The sequence below is a fragment of the Ranitomeya imitator genome, chromosome 2 (assembly GCF_032444005.1).
Source record: "Ranitomeya imitator isolate aRanImi1 chromosome 2, aRanImi1.pri, whole genome shotgun sequence".
NCBI lineage: Eukaryota > Metazoa > Chordata > Amphibia > Anura > Dendrobatidae > Ranitomeya > Ranitomeya imitator.
In genome coordinates this window covers 73,729,698-73,745,964 of record NC_091283.1, presented here as the reverse complement: position 1 = coordinate 73,745,964, position 16,267 = coordinate 73,729,698, and the positions used below count along the sequence as shown (strand labels likewise).

Sequence of the window (16,267 nt, the reverse complement as noted above, 5' to 3'; positions counted from 1 at the left end):
TATCCGATCAATGCGATCACTCGGTCACATTTTCACGTCCCCTTCTGGGACTAGTTAGAATTCTAAAAGAAAGAATGTTTTTAAGTGTAGAAATAAAATGTAGAATTTATTGCTTCTTACCGGTTATTTTTATAGAAAAGACAAACCCATATTTTTACTTGCCGCATCCGTGTTGACCAATACTATAAAAATTTATATTTCGAAGCGTGTATTTATTGTACAAAATAATAAACTTCAGTAAGACTATAAATTTGGAATCACAGTATTCGTACTGACCCAATAGAATAAAGTGAATACTTTATTTGTGCAGTACTGTTAGTGTACAATTTTAAAGTCCAATATGCGCCGAGACAGGCAATGGAGAAATTACTTTCTCCTTCTCCTCCGCACCTGTGCTGTGATTCATGTGAGAAGTTCGGAGTACAGAGCCCTGACAATCTGATCATGCTGGCAGCAGAGCTGGAGCTGAGTGTCATTAGCATCTCACATCTGATGCTATACGCTCGTCTGATTCCAGCCTAATAATGTGATGTTACAGACGTAATGGAAAAAGGAACAATTAGCTGGGTAGAAAAGCAAAAATTAGCAATTGCATTAAAAGGATAAAAATTTTGGTGGGAGTGCTTCTTTAACCCCTTCATGACCCAGCCTATTTTGACCTTAACCCCTTCATGACCCAGCCTATTTTGACCTTAAAGACCTTGCCGTTTTTTGCAATTCTGACCAGTGTCCCTTTATGAGGTAATAACTCAGGAACGCTTCAACGGATCCTAGCGGTTCTGAGATTGTTTTTTCGTGACATATTGGGCTTCATGTTAGTGGTAAATTTAGGTCAATAAATTCTGCGTTTATTTGTGATAAAAACGGAAATTTGGTGAAAATTTTGAAAATTTCGCAATTTTCACATTTTGAATTTTTATTCTGTTAAACCAGAGAGATATGTGACACAAAATAGTTAATAAATAACATTTCCCACATGTATACTTTACATCAGCACAATTTTGGAAACAACATTTTTTTTGCTAGGAAGTTATAAGGGTTAAAATTTGACCAGCGATTTCTCATTTTTACAACGAAATTTACAAAATCATTTTTTTTAGGGACCACCTCACATTTGAAGTCAGTTTGAGGGGTCTATATGGCTGAAAATACCCAAAAGTGACACCATTCTAAAAACTGCACCCCTCAAGGTACTCAAAACCACATTCAAGAAGTTTATTAACCCTTCAGGTACTTCACAGCAGCAGAAGCAACATGGAAGGAAAAAATGAACATTTAACTTTTTAGTCACAAAAATTATCTTTTAGCAACAATTTTTTTATTTTCCCAATGGTAAAAGGAGAAACTGAACCACGAAAGTTGTTGTCCAATTTGTCCTGAGTACGCTGATACCTCATATGTGGGGGTAAACCATTGTTTGGGCGCACGGCAGGGCTTGGAAGGGAAGGAGCGCCATTTGACTTTTTGAATCAAAAATTGGCTCCACTCTTTAGTGGACACCATGTCACGTTTGGAGAGCCCCCGTGTGCCTAAAAATTGGAGCTCCCCCACAAGTGACCCCATTTTGGAAACTAGACGCCCCAAGGAGCTTATCTAGATGCATAGTGACCACTTTGAACCCCCAGGTGCTTCACAAATTGATCCGTAAAAATGAAAAAGTACTTTTTTTCACAAAAAAATTCTTGTCGCCTCAATTTTTTCATTTTCACATGGGCAATAGGATAAAATGGATCATAAAATTTGTTGGGCAATTTCTCCCGAGTACGCCGATACCTCATATGTGGGGGTAAACCACTGTTTGGGCACACAGCAGGGCTCGGAAGGGAAGGCGCGCCATTTGACTTTTTGAATGGAAAATTAGCTCCAATTGTTAGCGGACACCATGTCGCGTTTGGAGAGCCCCTGTGTGCCTAAACATTGGAGCTCCCCCACAAGTGACCCCATTTTGGAAACTAGACCCCCCAAGGAACTTATCTAGATGCATATTGAGCACTTTAAACCCCCAGGTGCTTCACAGAAGTTTATAACGCAGAGCCATGAAAATAAAAAATAATTTTTCTTTCCTCAAAAATGATTTTTTAGCCTGGAATTTCCTATTTTGCCAAGGGTAATAGGAGAAATTGGACCCCAAATGTTCTTGTCCAGTTTGTCCTGAGTATGCTGATACCCCATATGTGGGGGTAAACCACTGTTTGGGCGCACGGCAGGGCTCGGAAGGGAAGGCACGCCATTTGGCTTTTTAAATGGAAAATTAGCTCCAATCATTAGCGGACACCATGTCACGTTTGGAGAGCCCCTGTATGCCTAAACATTGGAGATCCCCCACAAATGACCCCATTTTGGAAACTAGACCCCCAAAGGAACTAATCTAGATGTGTGGTGAGGACTTTGAACCCCCAAGTGCTTCACAGAAATTTATAACGCAGAGCCATGAAAAAAAAAAAAAATTATTTTCTCAAAAATGATCTTTTAGCCTGCAATTTTTTATTTTCCCAAGTGTAACAGGAGAAATTTGACCCCAAAAGTTGTTGTCCAGTTTCTCCTGAGTACGCTGATACCCCATATGTGGGGGTAAACCACTGTTTGGGCACATGCCGGGGCTCGGAAGTGAAGTAGTGATGTTTTGAATATCAGACTTTGATGGAATGCTCTGTGGGCGTCACGTTGCGTTTGCAGAGCCCCTGATGTGGCTAAACAGTAGAAACCCCCCACAAGTGACCCCATTTTGGAAACTAGACCCCGAAAGGAACTTATCTAGATGTGTGGTGAGGACTTTGAACCCCCAAGTGCTTCACAGAAGTTTACAACGCAGAGCCGTGAAAATAAAAAAATCATTTTTCTTTCCTCAAAAATGATGTTTTAGCAAGCATTTTTTTATTTTGACAAGGGTAACAGGAGAAATTGGACCCCAGTAATTGTTGCGCAGTTTATCCTGAGTATGCTGGTACCCCATATGTGGGGGTAAACCACTGTTTGGGCACACGTCGAGGCTCGGAATTGAGGGAGCACCTTTTGACTTTTTGAATACAAGATTGGCTGGAATCAATCAATGGTGGCGCCATGTTGCGTTTGGAGACCCCTGATGTGCCTAAACAGTGGAAACCCCTCAATTCTACCTCCAACACTAACCCCCCTACACCCCTAACCCTAATCCCAACTGTAGTCATAACCCTAATCACAACCCTAACCACAACCCTAATTCCAACCCTAACCCTAAGGCTATGTGCCCACGTTGCGGATTCGTGTGAGATTTTTCAGCATAATTTTTGAAAAATCCGCGGGTAAAAGGCACTGCGTTTTACCTGCGGATTTTCCGCAGATTTCCAGTGTTTTTTGTGCGGATTTCATCTGCGGATTCCGCACGTTATTTTCCGCACCATGGGCACAGCGGATTTGGTTTTCCATAGGTTTACTTGGTACTGTAAACCTGATGGAACACTGCTGCGAATCCGCAGCGGCCAATCCCCTGCGGATCCGCAGCCAAATCTGCACCGTGTGCACATAGCCTAATTCTAAAGGTATGTGCACACGCTGCGGAAAACGCTGCGGATCCGCAGCAGTTTCCCATGAGTTTACAGTTCAATGTAAACCTATGGGAAACAAAAATCGCTGTACACATGCTGCAGAAAAACTGCACGGAAACGCAGCGGTTTACATTCCGCAGCATGTCTCTTCTTTCTGCGGATTCCGCAGCGGTTTTACAACTGCTCCAATAGAAGACCGCAGTTGTAAAACCGCAGTGAAATGCGCAGAAAAAACATGGTAAATCCGCCATAAATCCGCAGCAGTTTAGCACTGCGGATTTATCAAATCGCAGCGGAAAAATCCGCAGAGGACCAGAATACGTGTGCACATACCAAAACCCTAGCCCTAGCCCTAACCCTAGCCCTAACCCTAGCCCTAACCCTAGCCCTAGCCCTAGCCCTAACCCTAGCCCTAACCCTACCCCTAACCCTATTCTAACATTAGTGGAAAAAAAAAATTCTATATTTTTTTTATTGTCCCTACCTATGGGGGTGACAAAGGGGGGGGGGGCGGGGTCATTTATCATTTCTTTATTTTTGATCACTGGGATAGATTATATCTCAGTGATCAAAATGCACTTTGAACGAATCTGGCATGCGCCCGCCATTTTGGAAGATGGCGGCGCCCAGGGAGAAGACGGACGGACCCCGGCAGGATCGGTAAGTATGATGGGATGGGAGGGAGCACGGGGGGGGGGGGGGGGGGGATATCGGAGCATGGGGGGGTGGATCGGAACGCACGCGGGAGGGGTGGAACAGAGCACGGGCGGGGGGTGGAACGGAGCACGGGCGGGGGGTGGAACGGAGCACGGGGGGTGGAACGGAGCACGGGGGGTGGATCGGAGTGCAGGGGGGTGATTGGAGCACGGGGGGGTGATTGGAGCACGGGGGTGAGCGGACAAGAGCACGGGGGGGAGCGGAGCACAGGACGGAGGGGAGCGGGGCAGTGTACCGGGCAGATCGGAGTGCTGGGGGGGCGATCGGTGGGGTGGGGGCACATTAGTATTTCCAGCCATGGCCGATGATATTGCAGCATCGGCCATGGCTGGATTGTAATATTTCATCCGTTATAATAGGTGAAATATTACAAATCGCTCTGATTGGCAGTTTCACTTTCAACAGCCAATCAGAGCGATCGTAGCCACGGGGGGGTGAAGCCACCCCCCTGGGCTAAACTACCACTCCCCCTGTCCCTGCAGATCGGGTGAAATGGGAGTTAACCCTTTCACCCGATCTGCAGGGACGCGATCTTTCCATGACGCCACATAGGCGTCATGGGTCGGATTGGCACCGACTTTCATGACGCCTACGTGGCGTCATGGGTCGGGAAGGGGTTAACCTCTTTCCAACATTGGGTGTAATAATACGCCGATGTCGGACTCCCTCCCTTACCGCCGGAGCCCACATCTTTTCCGGCACATGTCGGCTGTTTTGAACAGCTGACATGTTCCACTAAGGCAGGGTTCATATTGCGTTAGGGCAGTCCATTCAACGCATGTGATAAACGGAATGCATTAACGCAAGTGCCGTTAAAGATCGTGTTATGCGATCAGCCTAGCGCAGATGCTCCATCTGCGCTAGCGGTGACAGACCCTAAAACGCTGCAGACCGCGTCCGCGGGTCCGTCACAAAATGACAGCACATCGCTAACTCATGCCAATCATGCGTTAGCGATGCGCTACATAATTGCAGTCAACAGGTGCGCTAACGTATCCGTTACATAGCGTTAGAGCCGCTATGTAACAGTTGCCGTCAGCGCATTGCCATTACCAGAATGTGAACCCAGCCTAACAGCCGCGGGAGGAATTGCGATCCTCCCATAGCTGTTAACCCGATAAAGGCCACTGTCAAACTCTGACCGTGGCATTTAATCCGCTTCCGGCAAGCACGCTGGAAATCCGCCCATCGGTGCCCCCCATCATGTGATCGCAGGTGACCGGTGGGTTGGCAGGACAACCGGAGGTCTCTTGCAGACCTCTATGGTTGTCACTGCCAGATTGCTATGAGTGCCGCCCGGTGGTCGGTGCTCATAGTAAGTGAGTAATTCTACATACAGGCAATCTGATCATCGGGTTATGGCAGCTTCTACTCTTCTATGGAGACAATTGAAGCATGCCAAAAGTGAGGGGAAAAAAATGTTTTTAAAAATATAAAAGAAAGTAAAAAAATATAAAAGTTCAAATCACCCCCCTTTCGCCCCATTCAAAATAAAACCATGAAAAGAAAATCAAACACACATATATTTGGTATCGCCGCGTTCAGAATCGTCCGATCTATCAGTAAAATGAATAAAATAAATAGAAAGGATTAACCTGATCGATAAACGGCGCAGTGAGAAAGTCAGAACACCAGACTTACGTTTTTTGGTTGCCATGACATTGCATTAAAATGCTCGGAACGCAAAAAATAAGCCCTCACCCAACCCTAGATCATGAAAAATGGAGACGCTACTGGTATTGGAAAATGGCGCCTTTTTTTAACAAAAGTTTGGATTTTTTTTTTTCCACCACTTAGATTGAAAAGAACTTAGACATGTTTTGGTATCTATGAACTCGGAATGACCTGGAGAATCATAAAGGCTGGTCAGTTTTCGCATTTTGTGAACATAGTAAAAAAAAAAGCAAAACAAAAAACAACTGTAGTATTTTGTGATTTCAATGAACTTGAAATTATTTTCCTGTTTTCCAGTACATGATATGCTAAACCCAATGGTTTCATTCAAAAGTACAACATGTCCTGCAAAAAAACTATCCCTCACATGGCCATATGATCCGAAAACTAAAAAAGTTGTGACTCTGGGAAGAAGGGAAACAAAACGAAAACGCAAAAACGAAAATACTTCTGGTCATGAAGGGGTTAAATACTGTAATCCTGGAATTTATCTTTATGTACATTTATATAATTTATGGGAGTATCTTCAGAAAACTCTTCAAATTTATTAATTGATTATATTCTCGCTGATCACTGAGTATTCGCCGCACATCCTGCCCTACTCTCTCCTAGTGTTTCATCACCCATCCCCTGCAGACTGTGAGCCCTCGCGGGCAGGGTCCTCCCTCCTTATGTACTCGTGTGCCTTGTTATCTGCTCATGTTTAATGTATTTGTCTATATTTGCCTCGTATTCACATGTAAAGCGCCATGGAATAAATGGCGCTATAAAAATGTATAATAATAATAATATTCCTTTTACTGTATTATGCGGATTATAAGACACTCCGGATTATAAGATGCACCCCAAATTTTGAGGAGAAAAATAGGAAATAACTTTTTTTTTTTTAATAAAATGTTGGTGGTGCTTATAATCCATGCGTCTTATTTCTTACCGTGGGATGGTGGCTGCAGTGACGCGGGGTCCCAGGGTCGCTGCTGGAGGAGGCAAGAGTGGAGCGTTGCTGCAGGCTGGGATAAGGGGTGTTCGGATGTGCGAACACGATCTTTAACGGCACTTGCGTTAATGCAGTCCGTTTATCACATGCGTTCGGTGCTGTGAGGATCTGCCGACATTTTGTGAAAGCCCAGAGCCCCTGCAGTTACATGGTTTCCTATGCGGTGGACTCTGCGAAAATGGCCCCCGGGGATGGCGCATGCGCAGATGTCGATTTCGGCACCAAGATCTCTGGAGATGAGATTTCATCTCCTGAGATTTCCACCTGCGCATAAGCTGCCCCGGCAGCCATTTTCCCGGAGTCCACCGCATTGGAAACCATGTAACTGCGGAGGCTCTGGGCTTTCACAAAATGTCGGCAGAGCCCCTGCAGCACCGAACACCCACAGCGGTGCACCACACATCCAAACACCCCCTCATCCCAGCCTGCAGCAGCCCTCCACTCTTACCTCCTCCAGCAGCGACCCTGGAACCCTGCTCCACCTCAGCCTGTAAGGCAGGGGTGTCAAACTGCATTCCTCGAGGGCTGCAAACAGGTCATGTTTTCAGGATTTCCTTGTACTGCACAGGTGATAATTTAATCACCTACACAAATAATGAGTTGGTGATTAAATTATCACCTGTGCAGTACAAGGAAATCCTGAAAACATGACCTGTTTGCAGCCCTCGAGGAATGCAGTTTGACACCCATGCTGTAAGGTATATGTGCATTATAAGACACACCCCCATTTTCCCCAAAAATTGGGGGGAAAAAGTGCATATTATAATCCAAAAAATACGGTATTCCTTTATGGGCATGTGAGCATTGCCCCTTTAATAAACATAATTTTTATGATCAGTTAATAAAAAAACACATCTCTGGAATCATTTTAGTGGATAAAAAAAAAAAAAAAGCAGCGTGAGTGGACTGAGGGAAAATTCTGCCTCTTTTGCCCTGGTTGACAAGTCCAGTAAGAGAAAATTCTCTGTCTGTAGGTAAAGGTTTCCTCATTCCCTGATTCTGTGGTGTAGTCCAAATATCTGTGCATATGGCCGTGTTCACATCTGTCACATCAGCCTTTGCTTTTTTAACCTCCTTATTTAAGTGTTGTGGTCTGCCAGAGATCTGAGGTTTTACAGCCCCAAGCATTCTTTATGTGAAGGCCTTTTTTTTTCTTCCCACAAACGTCTGGTGTAGCAGTTGAGCTTTCATGTGGGGCCTGCTGACCTTTTCCCTTGCTGTCACCAACTTTTTAAGTGCCCTTAATTGCTAACTAACCAAATTAAATTCTGCTTCCAACCAAAGAATGGATTTCAAAAGTGAATGTCCTGATCATAAAACCTCCAAAACCTGAAGGTGCCAGGAGACCATAATGGGCATCTGTATAGATGTGACCTTGGCAGCTGGCGGGACGTATTGTAGAAGTGAACGCGGAGGGGGCCGCATGTACATTAGGATTCCACTTAAGGGTAAAATGAGTTCCTGTTCCCATCCTTGGTAAAATTTGGCCTGTTAGATATGGATTTATGGTGGAAATCCACCTCCATGTCAGGGTTACATTAATCTATATGGCACCTTACACCGCGCTTCCCATGAAGTCATAAACCGTTTATTATCTCCTTATCTTGTATTGTGCAACAAGACTTTTATGGTTTGGAGCGTTTCTTAATAAGGATCATATTCCTCCTAAAAAAAACCAAAAACAAAAAAAACAGCAATAACAAAAAAAAAACCCTTGATTATCGCTATCTTTCAGTTACTGGCATATGCATGTGTTTTAGGTTGTGTAACTGCAACACGAAACCAAAAAAACACCCCAACGTTGGTGTCTTGTTACCTTCTTCCCTTCAAGTTTCCCTTTAATCTGCCCAGTTCAAGCTGCTATTTTGATGTTTTATTATGTAGCGCCAGCTGTGGGGTGGAGTGAAGTTCTCATACACCTTGTCCCTTGGGAAAACTAGGGCTGCACATGTCCACACACACAATATCCAAGGAATTGAAATATGGATGTGTTATATGTATGAATGCATCTCTCTGGCTTTAAGGAATGGGTCACACCTTGGAGGTTGAGTATCTGTATGCACCGTATGTAGGGGGCGAAGAATCTGTATGTCACAGCAGATGTTCTCATTTAAATCTTACATATGTTGAAATTATTACAGTCTTAATATTGCCTCCATAGTAACTGGGATTTCACTTTTACTCTTAATTTATTTTTCATATAATTTGTACCTGTGAAAATAAGAAACCTCTTTATAAGAGAAAATCTGCTTCTTTCTTCTCCTGGACTGAATTTTTATTCTCAGTTCACATGTTAAATAGTCTTCAGTGAAGACAGATTTTTCCCATTACTAAGAATGGAGATGACAGTTGGTGCTCATAGAGTTCTACGTCTGCCTCTAGCTCCTCCTCTCTGTAGAATTTTAAAAGCACCAATTGTCCCTGCCTAGCTCAGTGATTGGAAATACTAAGCTCACTGAATACAGATTGTACCCATGGATTAGAGTAAAATATCAATGTGGGAGGAAATGAAAGCAGATTCCTCTAAGATATGTTACAAGCGTGCTTATTTTCATGTGTGGTATTAATTTATGAAGTTAAAATGACAGTTATGCTTTAATACATTTCCAGTATTTGCACGATATATGCGTCATGGTCGGGAAGTACTTCCCGACCTATGCAGTATATGCCGTATATACTCGAGTATAAGCCGAGATTTTCAGCCCAAATTTTTGGGCTGAAAGTGTCCCTCTCGGCTTATACTCGAGTCAAGGTGGGTGGCAGGGTCGGCGGGTGAGGGCGCTGAGGCATACTTACCTGTTTCCAGCGATCCTGGCGCTCCCTCTGCCGTCCCACGGTCTTCGATGCTGCAGTTCTTCCACTGTTCAGCGGTCACGTGGGACCGCTCATTAGAGAAATGAATATGCGGCTCCACCTCCCATAGGGGTGGAGCCACATATTCATTTCTCTAATCAGCGGTGCCGGTGACCGCTGATAGAGGAAGAAGCTGCGGCACCGAAGACCAGTTGTCCGGGAGAAGGAGCCGGACGCCGGGAGCAGGTAAGTATCGCATAGTTACCTATCCTCGTTCCAGCCGCCGGGCGTCGCTCCATCTTCCCGGTGTCTATCTGCACTGACTGTTCAGGTCAGAGGGCGCGATGACGCATATAGTGTGCGCAGCGCTCTCTGCCTGATCAGTCAGAGCGGAGAGACGCCGGGACCGGACGCTGGGAGCTGCAAGCAAGAGAGGTGAGTATGGCTTTTTTTTTTTTATTGCAGCAGCAGCAGCAATGGCACAGATATATGTGGAGCATCTATGGGGCAATATGAACGGTGCAGAGCACTATATGGGGCACAGCTATGGGGAAATATGAACGGTGCAGAGCACTATATGGCACAGCTATGGGGCAATAATGAACGGTGCAGAGCACTATATGGGAGAGCTTTGGGGCAATATAAACGGTGCAGAGCACTATATGGCAGAGTTATGGGGAAATAATGAACGGTGCAGAGCACTATATGGGGCACAGCTATGGGGAAATATGAACGGTGCAGAGCACTATATGGCACAGCTATGGAGAAATATGAACGGTGCAGAGCACTATATGGGAGAGCTTTGGGGCAATATAAACGGTGCAGAGCACTATATGGCAGAGTTATGGGGAAATAATGAACGGTGCAGAGCACTATATGGGGCACAGCTATGGGGAAATATGAACGGTGCAGAGCACTATATGGCACAGCTATGGGGCAATAATGAACGGTGCAGAGCACTATATGGCACAGCTATGGGGCAAGAATGATCTATTTTTATTTTTGAAATTCACCGGTAATTGCTGCATTTCCACCCTAGGCTTATACTTGAGTCAATAAGTTTTCCCATTTTTTTTGTGGCCAAATTAGGGGGGTCGGCTTATACTCGGGTCGGCTTATACTCGAGTATATACGGTATATACATCGTGGCTGATACGACAGCTGACACCCGGCACCCACTGTCAGGAAGCAATTTAACCAGCTAAATGCTGGGATCGATACCAATCGCAGCATTTAGAAGGCAGACAGAGGGAGTTATCGCGAGGGGCTGTATGGTGCCATGGTGACTCTTTCATTATGGCATCTCCGGGTCAATGGAGCAAACTTGTTGCATCATGCGCAAAGCATGGTGTATAAAGCTTATGTGTCAGTGTTCGTACATTGCTTTATTAGAGATCAGAGGCCATCAAAGTTTAAAAAGTGAAAGTCCCATACAGGGACTAAGTAAAGACAAGTGTTAACATTTTTACCATTAATTTTTTTAACTCTCAAAATAATAAAAATAATTACAATTTTGTACATACCAAATGTGTATTTTTTTCCATTAAAGTATTCATCTATTTTGCCTCGTTCAGAACAACCCGACCTACAAAACTGCCCCACTAGTTAACACCTTCAGTGAACACCGTAAAAAAGTCAGTCAAAAGCCATTCTTTATCATCATACGACCGAACAAAAAATGCGCTAAAACGCTATCAAAAATACTAATTTAAATAAAAATTGTATCTCTGAAAACGACATCTGGTCCCGCAAAAAACATGCCGCCATGAAGCTCCATCAGCAGAAAAATAAGTTATACCTCTCAGAATAAAAAGAACATGCGCAAAATATGGACTAAAAAATCGGTAATAAAAAAGATGATGGCAGGGAATAATATTAAAAAATGATTTTTCTTATTATATATAGCAACAGCAATAAAAAATAAAAAGATAAAACGACTGTGTATATGTATATTTTTTACATTCATATGTATATGCACATATCACACACCATATAATTAATGCAATAAAATCAGCGCATGGCAGGTCAAAAAAATGTATATACTCTGGATACCCCAGTGGACCGGATAAAAAGATACATAAAAATATGAGTACCAAAAAAGAGAGACCATATGTCAAATAATACCAAAAGCAAATTATGTGAGACCAAAAAGATAAAAAATATATAAATAAATAAATAAAATAAAAATTAGGGTATGTTCACACGTTCCTGATTTCCATCCTTTTTTTTTTTCAGGACTGAAACCGCAGCTCTTGGCAGAAAACGCAGGTCCTTTTTTTGTGCTTTTTTGGTGCGTTTTTTGATGCGTTTTTTGATCCTTTTTTTTATGCAGTTTTCTATGCAGAGTCTGTGTGTTTTCTAGGAAGTTTTTTAGGGTTAAAATGGCTGAAAATACCCTACCCCTACCCCTAACCCTAACCCTACCCCTAACCCTAACCCTATTCTAACCTTAGTGGAAAAAAAAAAATTCTTAATTTTTTTATTGTCCCTACCTATGGGGGTGACAAAGGGGGGGGGGGGTGTCATATACTATTTTTTTATTTTGATCACTGAGATAGGTTATATCTCAGTGATCAAAATGCACTTTGTAACGAATCTGCTGGATGGCGGCGCCCAGGGAGAAGACGGCCGGACGGACATCGGGAGGCCGGGTAAGTATAAGGGGGGGAGATTAAGGCACGGGGGGGCATCAGAGCACGGGGGAGGGGCATCGGAGCACGGGGGGGGGGGGGGGGGGGCATCGGAGCATGGGGGGGTGGGATCGGGGCAGCCACACTCCGCCCACGCACTTCCGCCCGCTTCCCCGCACTTCCTGCTGCAGCGGTTCGGCACCACAAACCGCAATAAAACCCGCAGATATATTTTTGATCTGCGGGTTTTACTGCGGGTTTGACCTCACAATGGAGGTCTATGGGTGCAGAACCGCTGCGGCTCCGAAAAAAGAAGTGACATGGTACTTCTTTTTTCCCGCAGCTATTCAGCGCGGCTTTTTTTTTTGAAATTCAGGAACATGTGCACAGCGGTTCCTGTTTTCCATAGGGTACATTGTACTGTACCCTGCATGGAAAACAGCTGCGGAACCGCAGCGGCAAAAACGCTGCGGTTCCGCAGTAAAAAAACGCACTGTGTGAACATGGCCTTATATATATGTGCGTATATGAATAAACCATATATAATATATATAAGTGATATGTGTCACATAACAATAGAGGACTTGTGTATAGGCACCTACTATAGGTGCTTAGGAAGAAAGACTTGTGCAATAACTAAATAACAGGGAGCTTATCATGCATGCCGTGCTGCACCCACACCAAAAGGAAAGTGCTATTTGACCATATGATCCAGTCTATCTGATGTCACTTACTTATAAAGCTGGGGAAAATGCTTCCAGGACCGCCAATATGTGGTGATATGTACCCCTCTCAGAATAAAGCAGTGCAAATTTTTTTTCTTCTATAAAAGTATTTGTGTAATTGCAACAAAATATATATAAAAATCTGTGTTCTCACTATATGTATACTATAAACATAAGGATGAATGACCTCGGGGAGATCAAAACATCCAACACCGCGGAGACACCATCACGTGTTTCTCAACGCAGTGATCCAGAACACTGCCCCCATCCCTTATGGGAAATATGTAAATGCATGTAGAAAAGCCGCGGAGACACCATCACTTGTTTCTCAACGCAAGCAATAAATAGCCAGGTCTTTCACCAGGAAGGAACAACCACGGGAAGGGCAGCATCCAAAAAGGAAAACCACCTATGCCAAAACATGGTATCCATCCACAGACAGCTGTTTCGGGGTATTTGCCCCTCATCATATGTGTATACTGACATGAAAAATAAAGCTGCCTCATCAATTTTACCACACGTGGAGCAGAATAAAACAAAAAATCCTGAATTGCTGGTTTTTCTTCATTCTGTCTCCCAAAAATCAGAATAGAAAGCGATCAAAAAATGTTATGTGCCAGAAAATGGTACCAATAGAAACATCAGCCCATCCCGGAAAAAACAAAACCCTCACATGGCTGTCAGCTGAAATATGTAAAATTATAGCTATCAAAATACGGTGATGCAAAAACTGTTTTTTGCAATAAAAATCGTATTTTTAGTGTGAGACAGCAGCCAAACATAAAAACCCGCTATAATTCTGGTATCGCTGTATTCGCACCGACCAGAAGGATAGTCACCTAATCACGTATACTACAGGAGGAACGGCATGGAATCAATTTTTCACCTACTACTGATTTTTATTTTTTCATTCAGTCTCTAAAAGATCGCAATTAGGCTGAGCTCTTACACCGGGGTTTCCGTATAAATCTCTGAAGCAAGATAAAATCCTAGACTCAGAGGTCTCTTCCCGCGGGCTAGATTCTATCCTGAGACCAGAGGAACAATCACCATCATCGTCATATTTCCGTAGCGTCTCAGTCTCCAGAGTGATGAGACCTGATGGGGTGAGTCTGGCGGTTTGCTATTGTCTGCTCGTATAACCTCCATTAACTTTGGTACTGGGGTACTGTCTTTCTGCTGCAGACGGTTGAGGAGAGGAAAACAGTGCGGGACAGTGACGGTAACACCACCACCACAGTGACGGTGACGGGTAGCGATCCGCCCATCGGTAAGTTCTCCATCCTCTAGTGACAGTAAGGGGCTGTGCGTCTTCTGTCCACTATACTTTACACTCTCCTTTCTTTCTGTAGATGAGACTCGGGGCCTGCACCGGTCACTGTCCGATCTCTCTGATTCACAGACTATTCTGAGCCGCCTCCTGCAGCAATGGTTCTCCAACTGAGAACATAGTGTCTGGGACCCCTTCTGCAGCTGGATTGCAGGGATCACGTCTCCACAAAAGACGTATAACATCAGCCTTGCTCTAGAGACATCCCCTGCAGTGTCACCTACTTCCTGGCTAATAACAGATGACAACACTTTGCTGTGTTGCTGCCCCCTGTGTCCTGTCCTGGTCATGCTTCTATTATTAAATTTTTGTACAGGGTTTATATATGAGGCATCGGGAAATGGAGGAATAAATGTCTGCTGCCTGGGACTGAGCACTCCGCAAGGAGTCCAGGGGTGCGAGGTGATGATTTCCCTGGAGGTGCAGGATATTGGGTTGAATGCTGATAGCTGTGGATTACTTGGGTCGCTGTGCTCGGTGCTGCCGTCAGATAGCGCTCTGACTCATCCTCTGGTTATTTGTATTAGGCTGCCGTCACACTGGCATTGTGTGGTCGGTATTTTACATCAGTATTTGTGGACCAAAACCAGGAGTGGAACAAATAGAGGAAAAGTATAATAGAAGCATATGCACCATTTCTGCAGTTATCACCCACTCCTGGTTTTGGCTACAAGTACTGATGTAGAATACTGATCAAGTACTGCTAGTGTGACGGCAGCCTTAGACTGTTTGGGGTTGTGATACTCATGTCGCTATTTCATGATTGTGCATGTTATGATCTATCCCCTCGAAGTTTCCTGTTACTCCCTGCCATTGCTGCTGCTTGGTGTACAGTCAGGCAGCTGCTGCTACAGGCCTATGTTTAGCAATCCACATAATTAGACTTGGTACTCACCATGTCTGAGGACCACCAGAAAACTCGGCCACTTCTCTGAAATATGGGTATGTGAGGTTCCTATTTATGGGAGTGTGCTATGGTCCCGTCGGGCTTGCAGCCGCCATTGAGCTTGGTTATATAAACTGTACATTTTGCATTTCCCATTAACTGTAGTTGAAGAAAGGGAAAGAGGTGAGTAGTTGAGCCTCCTCTGGACAAAAGTATTGGTCCCTACCTGCCTGTAGCATGGCTTTGGGGGCACATGAGGCTCGTCAAGAATATTTATCCACCACCAAGAACTTACTCAGAGTTAATGCTAAAATCCTCTCTGATCCAGATCCTCCGACCACAGCAAATGTGCAAACCCCTGCCTCATAGGAAGGCTTTGGCAGTCAGTGCCTGCTGCTGTACACCTTTATGGTGCCCTGTGCATTCTTCCACTCAATAATCCCCAATGTGGCTCCACCTACCGACAAATGGAAAAGGTCTTGGAAAATGACAACACAACTTTTGGCATCGCTGGCATAGTGGAGATCCATTTTCTTCCACTGCTTAGTCAACGCCGTGAAAACAAAACCAACAAACAAATGTAGAATTGCGCTTTTTAGTTTTCATTTCCACGATTTTACTGGAAAATAGAATAAAAAAATCTGTGAAAAAAAACCATGACAGCAAAGGGCATAAAAGGTTTATAAAAAATACAGTATCGGTCCAACCAGAACCATCGACGGCTGGAGGACAATCCTTGCAATTCCGAAAACAATGTCCTCTTCCCAGATGTACTCTTGTCGAGGGGTCTACCTATGCATCGCTGCATACTCGTTGGGGAAGGAGGAAATTACCAGTTTAAAACCGAACAGTGACGAAACACAAGACGTGTTCTGTATAAGCCTGCTGCTCCTCCACGATCTGTCATCTCCGCCAAAAAATCCTTTGGTTCCTGCCAAAGTTAGATGGAAATAACCCCGATTACCACCAAGTGCTAAATATTAAGACATCA

The 16,267-nt window shown here is 44.2% G+C and overlaps 2 protein-coding genes across 2 annotated transcripts in view; both read left to right on the top strand.

Moving 5' to 3' along the window:
• GPC4 (glypican 4) overlaps positions 1 to 16,267 on the top strand; it is a 190,595-nt gene that overhangs the window by 88,535 nt on the left and 85,793 nt on the right. The window lies entirely within an intron of this gene.
• On the top strand, positions 544 to 14,710 carry LOC138667856 (HCLS1-associated protein X-1-like). The gene is made up of 4 exons (XM_069755939.1): positions 544 to 567; positions 14,038 to 14,166; positions 14,246 to 14,330; positions 14,413 to 14,710. Exons 1-4 carry the CDS (start codon positions 544 to 546, stop codon positions 14,502 to 14,504), a joined length of 330 nt encoding a protein of 109 aa, XP_069612040.1. The 3' UTR covers positions 14,505 to 14,710.

Bases quoted from the DNA above. Each gene is read 5' to 3' on its own strand.
- LOC138667856 (XM_069755939.1), top strand. From the start codon at position 544: ATGGAAAAAGGAACAATTAGCTGG. The intron at 568-14,037 runs GTAGAAAAGCAA...AAATCTCTGAAG, and splicing joins AAAAAGGAACAATTAGCTGG to CAAGATAAAATCCTAGACTC. The intron at 14,167-14,245 runs GTGAGTCTGGCG...TTTCTGCTGCAG, and splicing joins GAGTGATGAGACCTGATGGG to ACGGTTGAGGAGAGGAAAAC.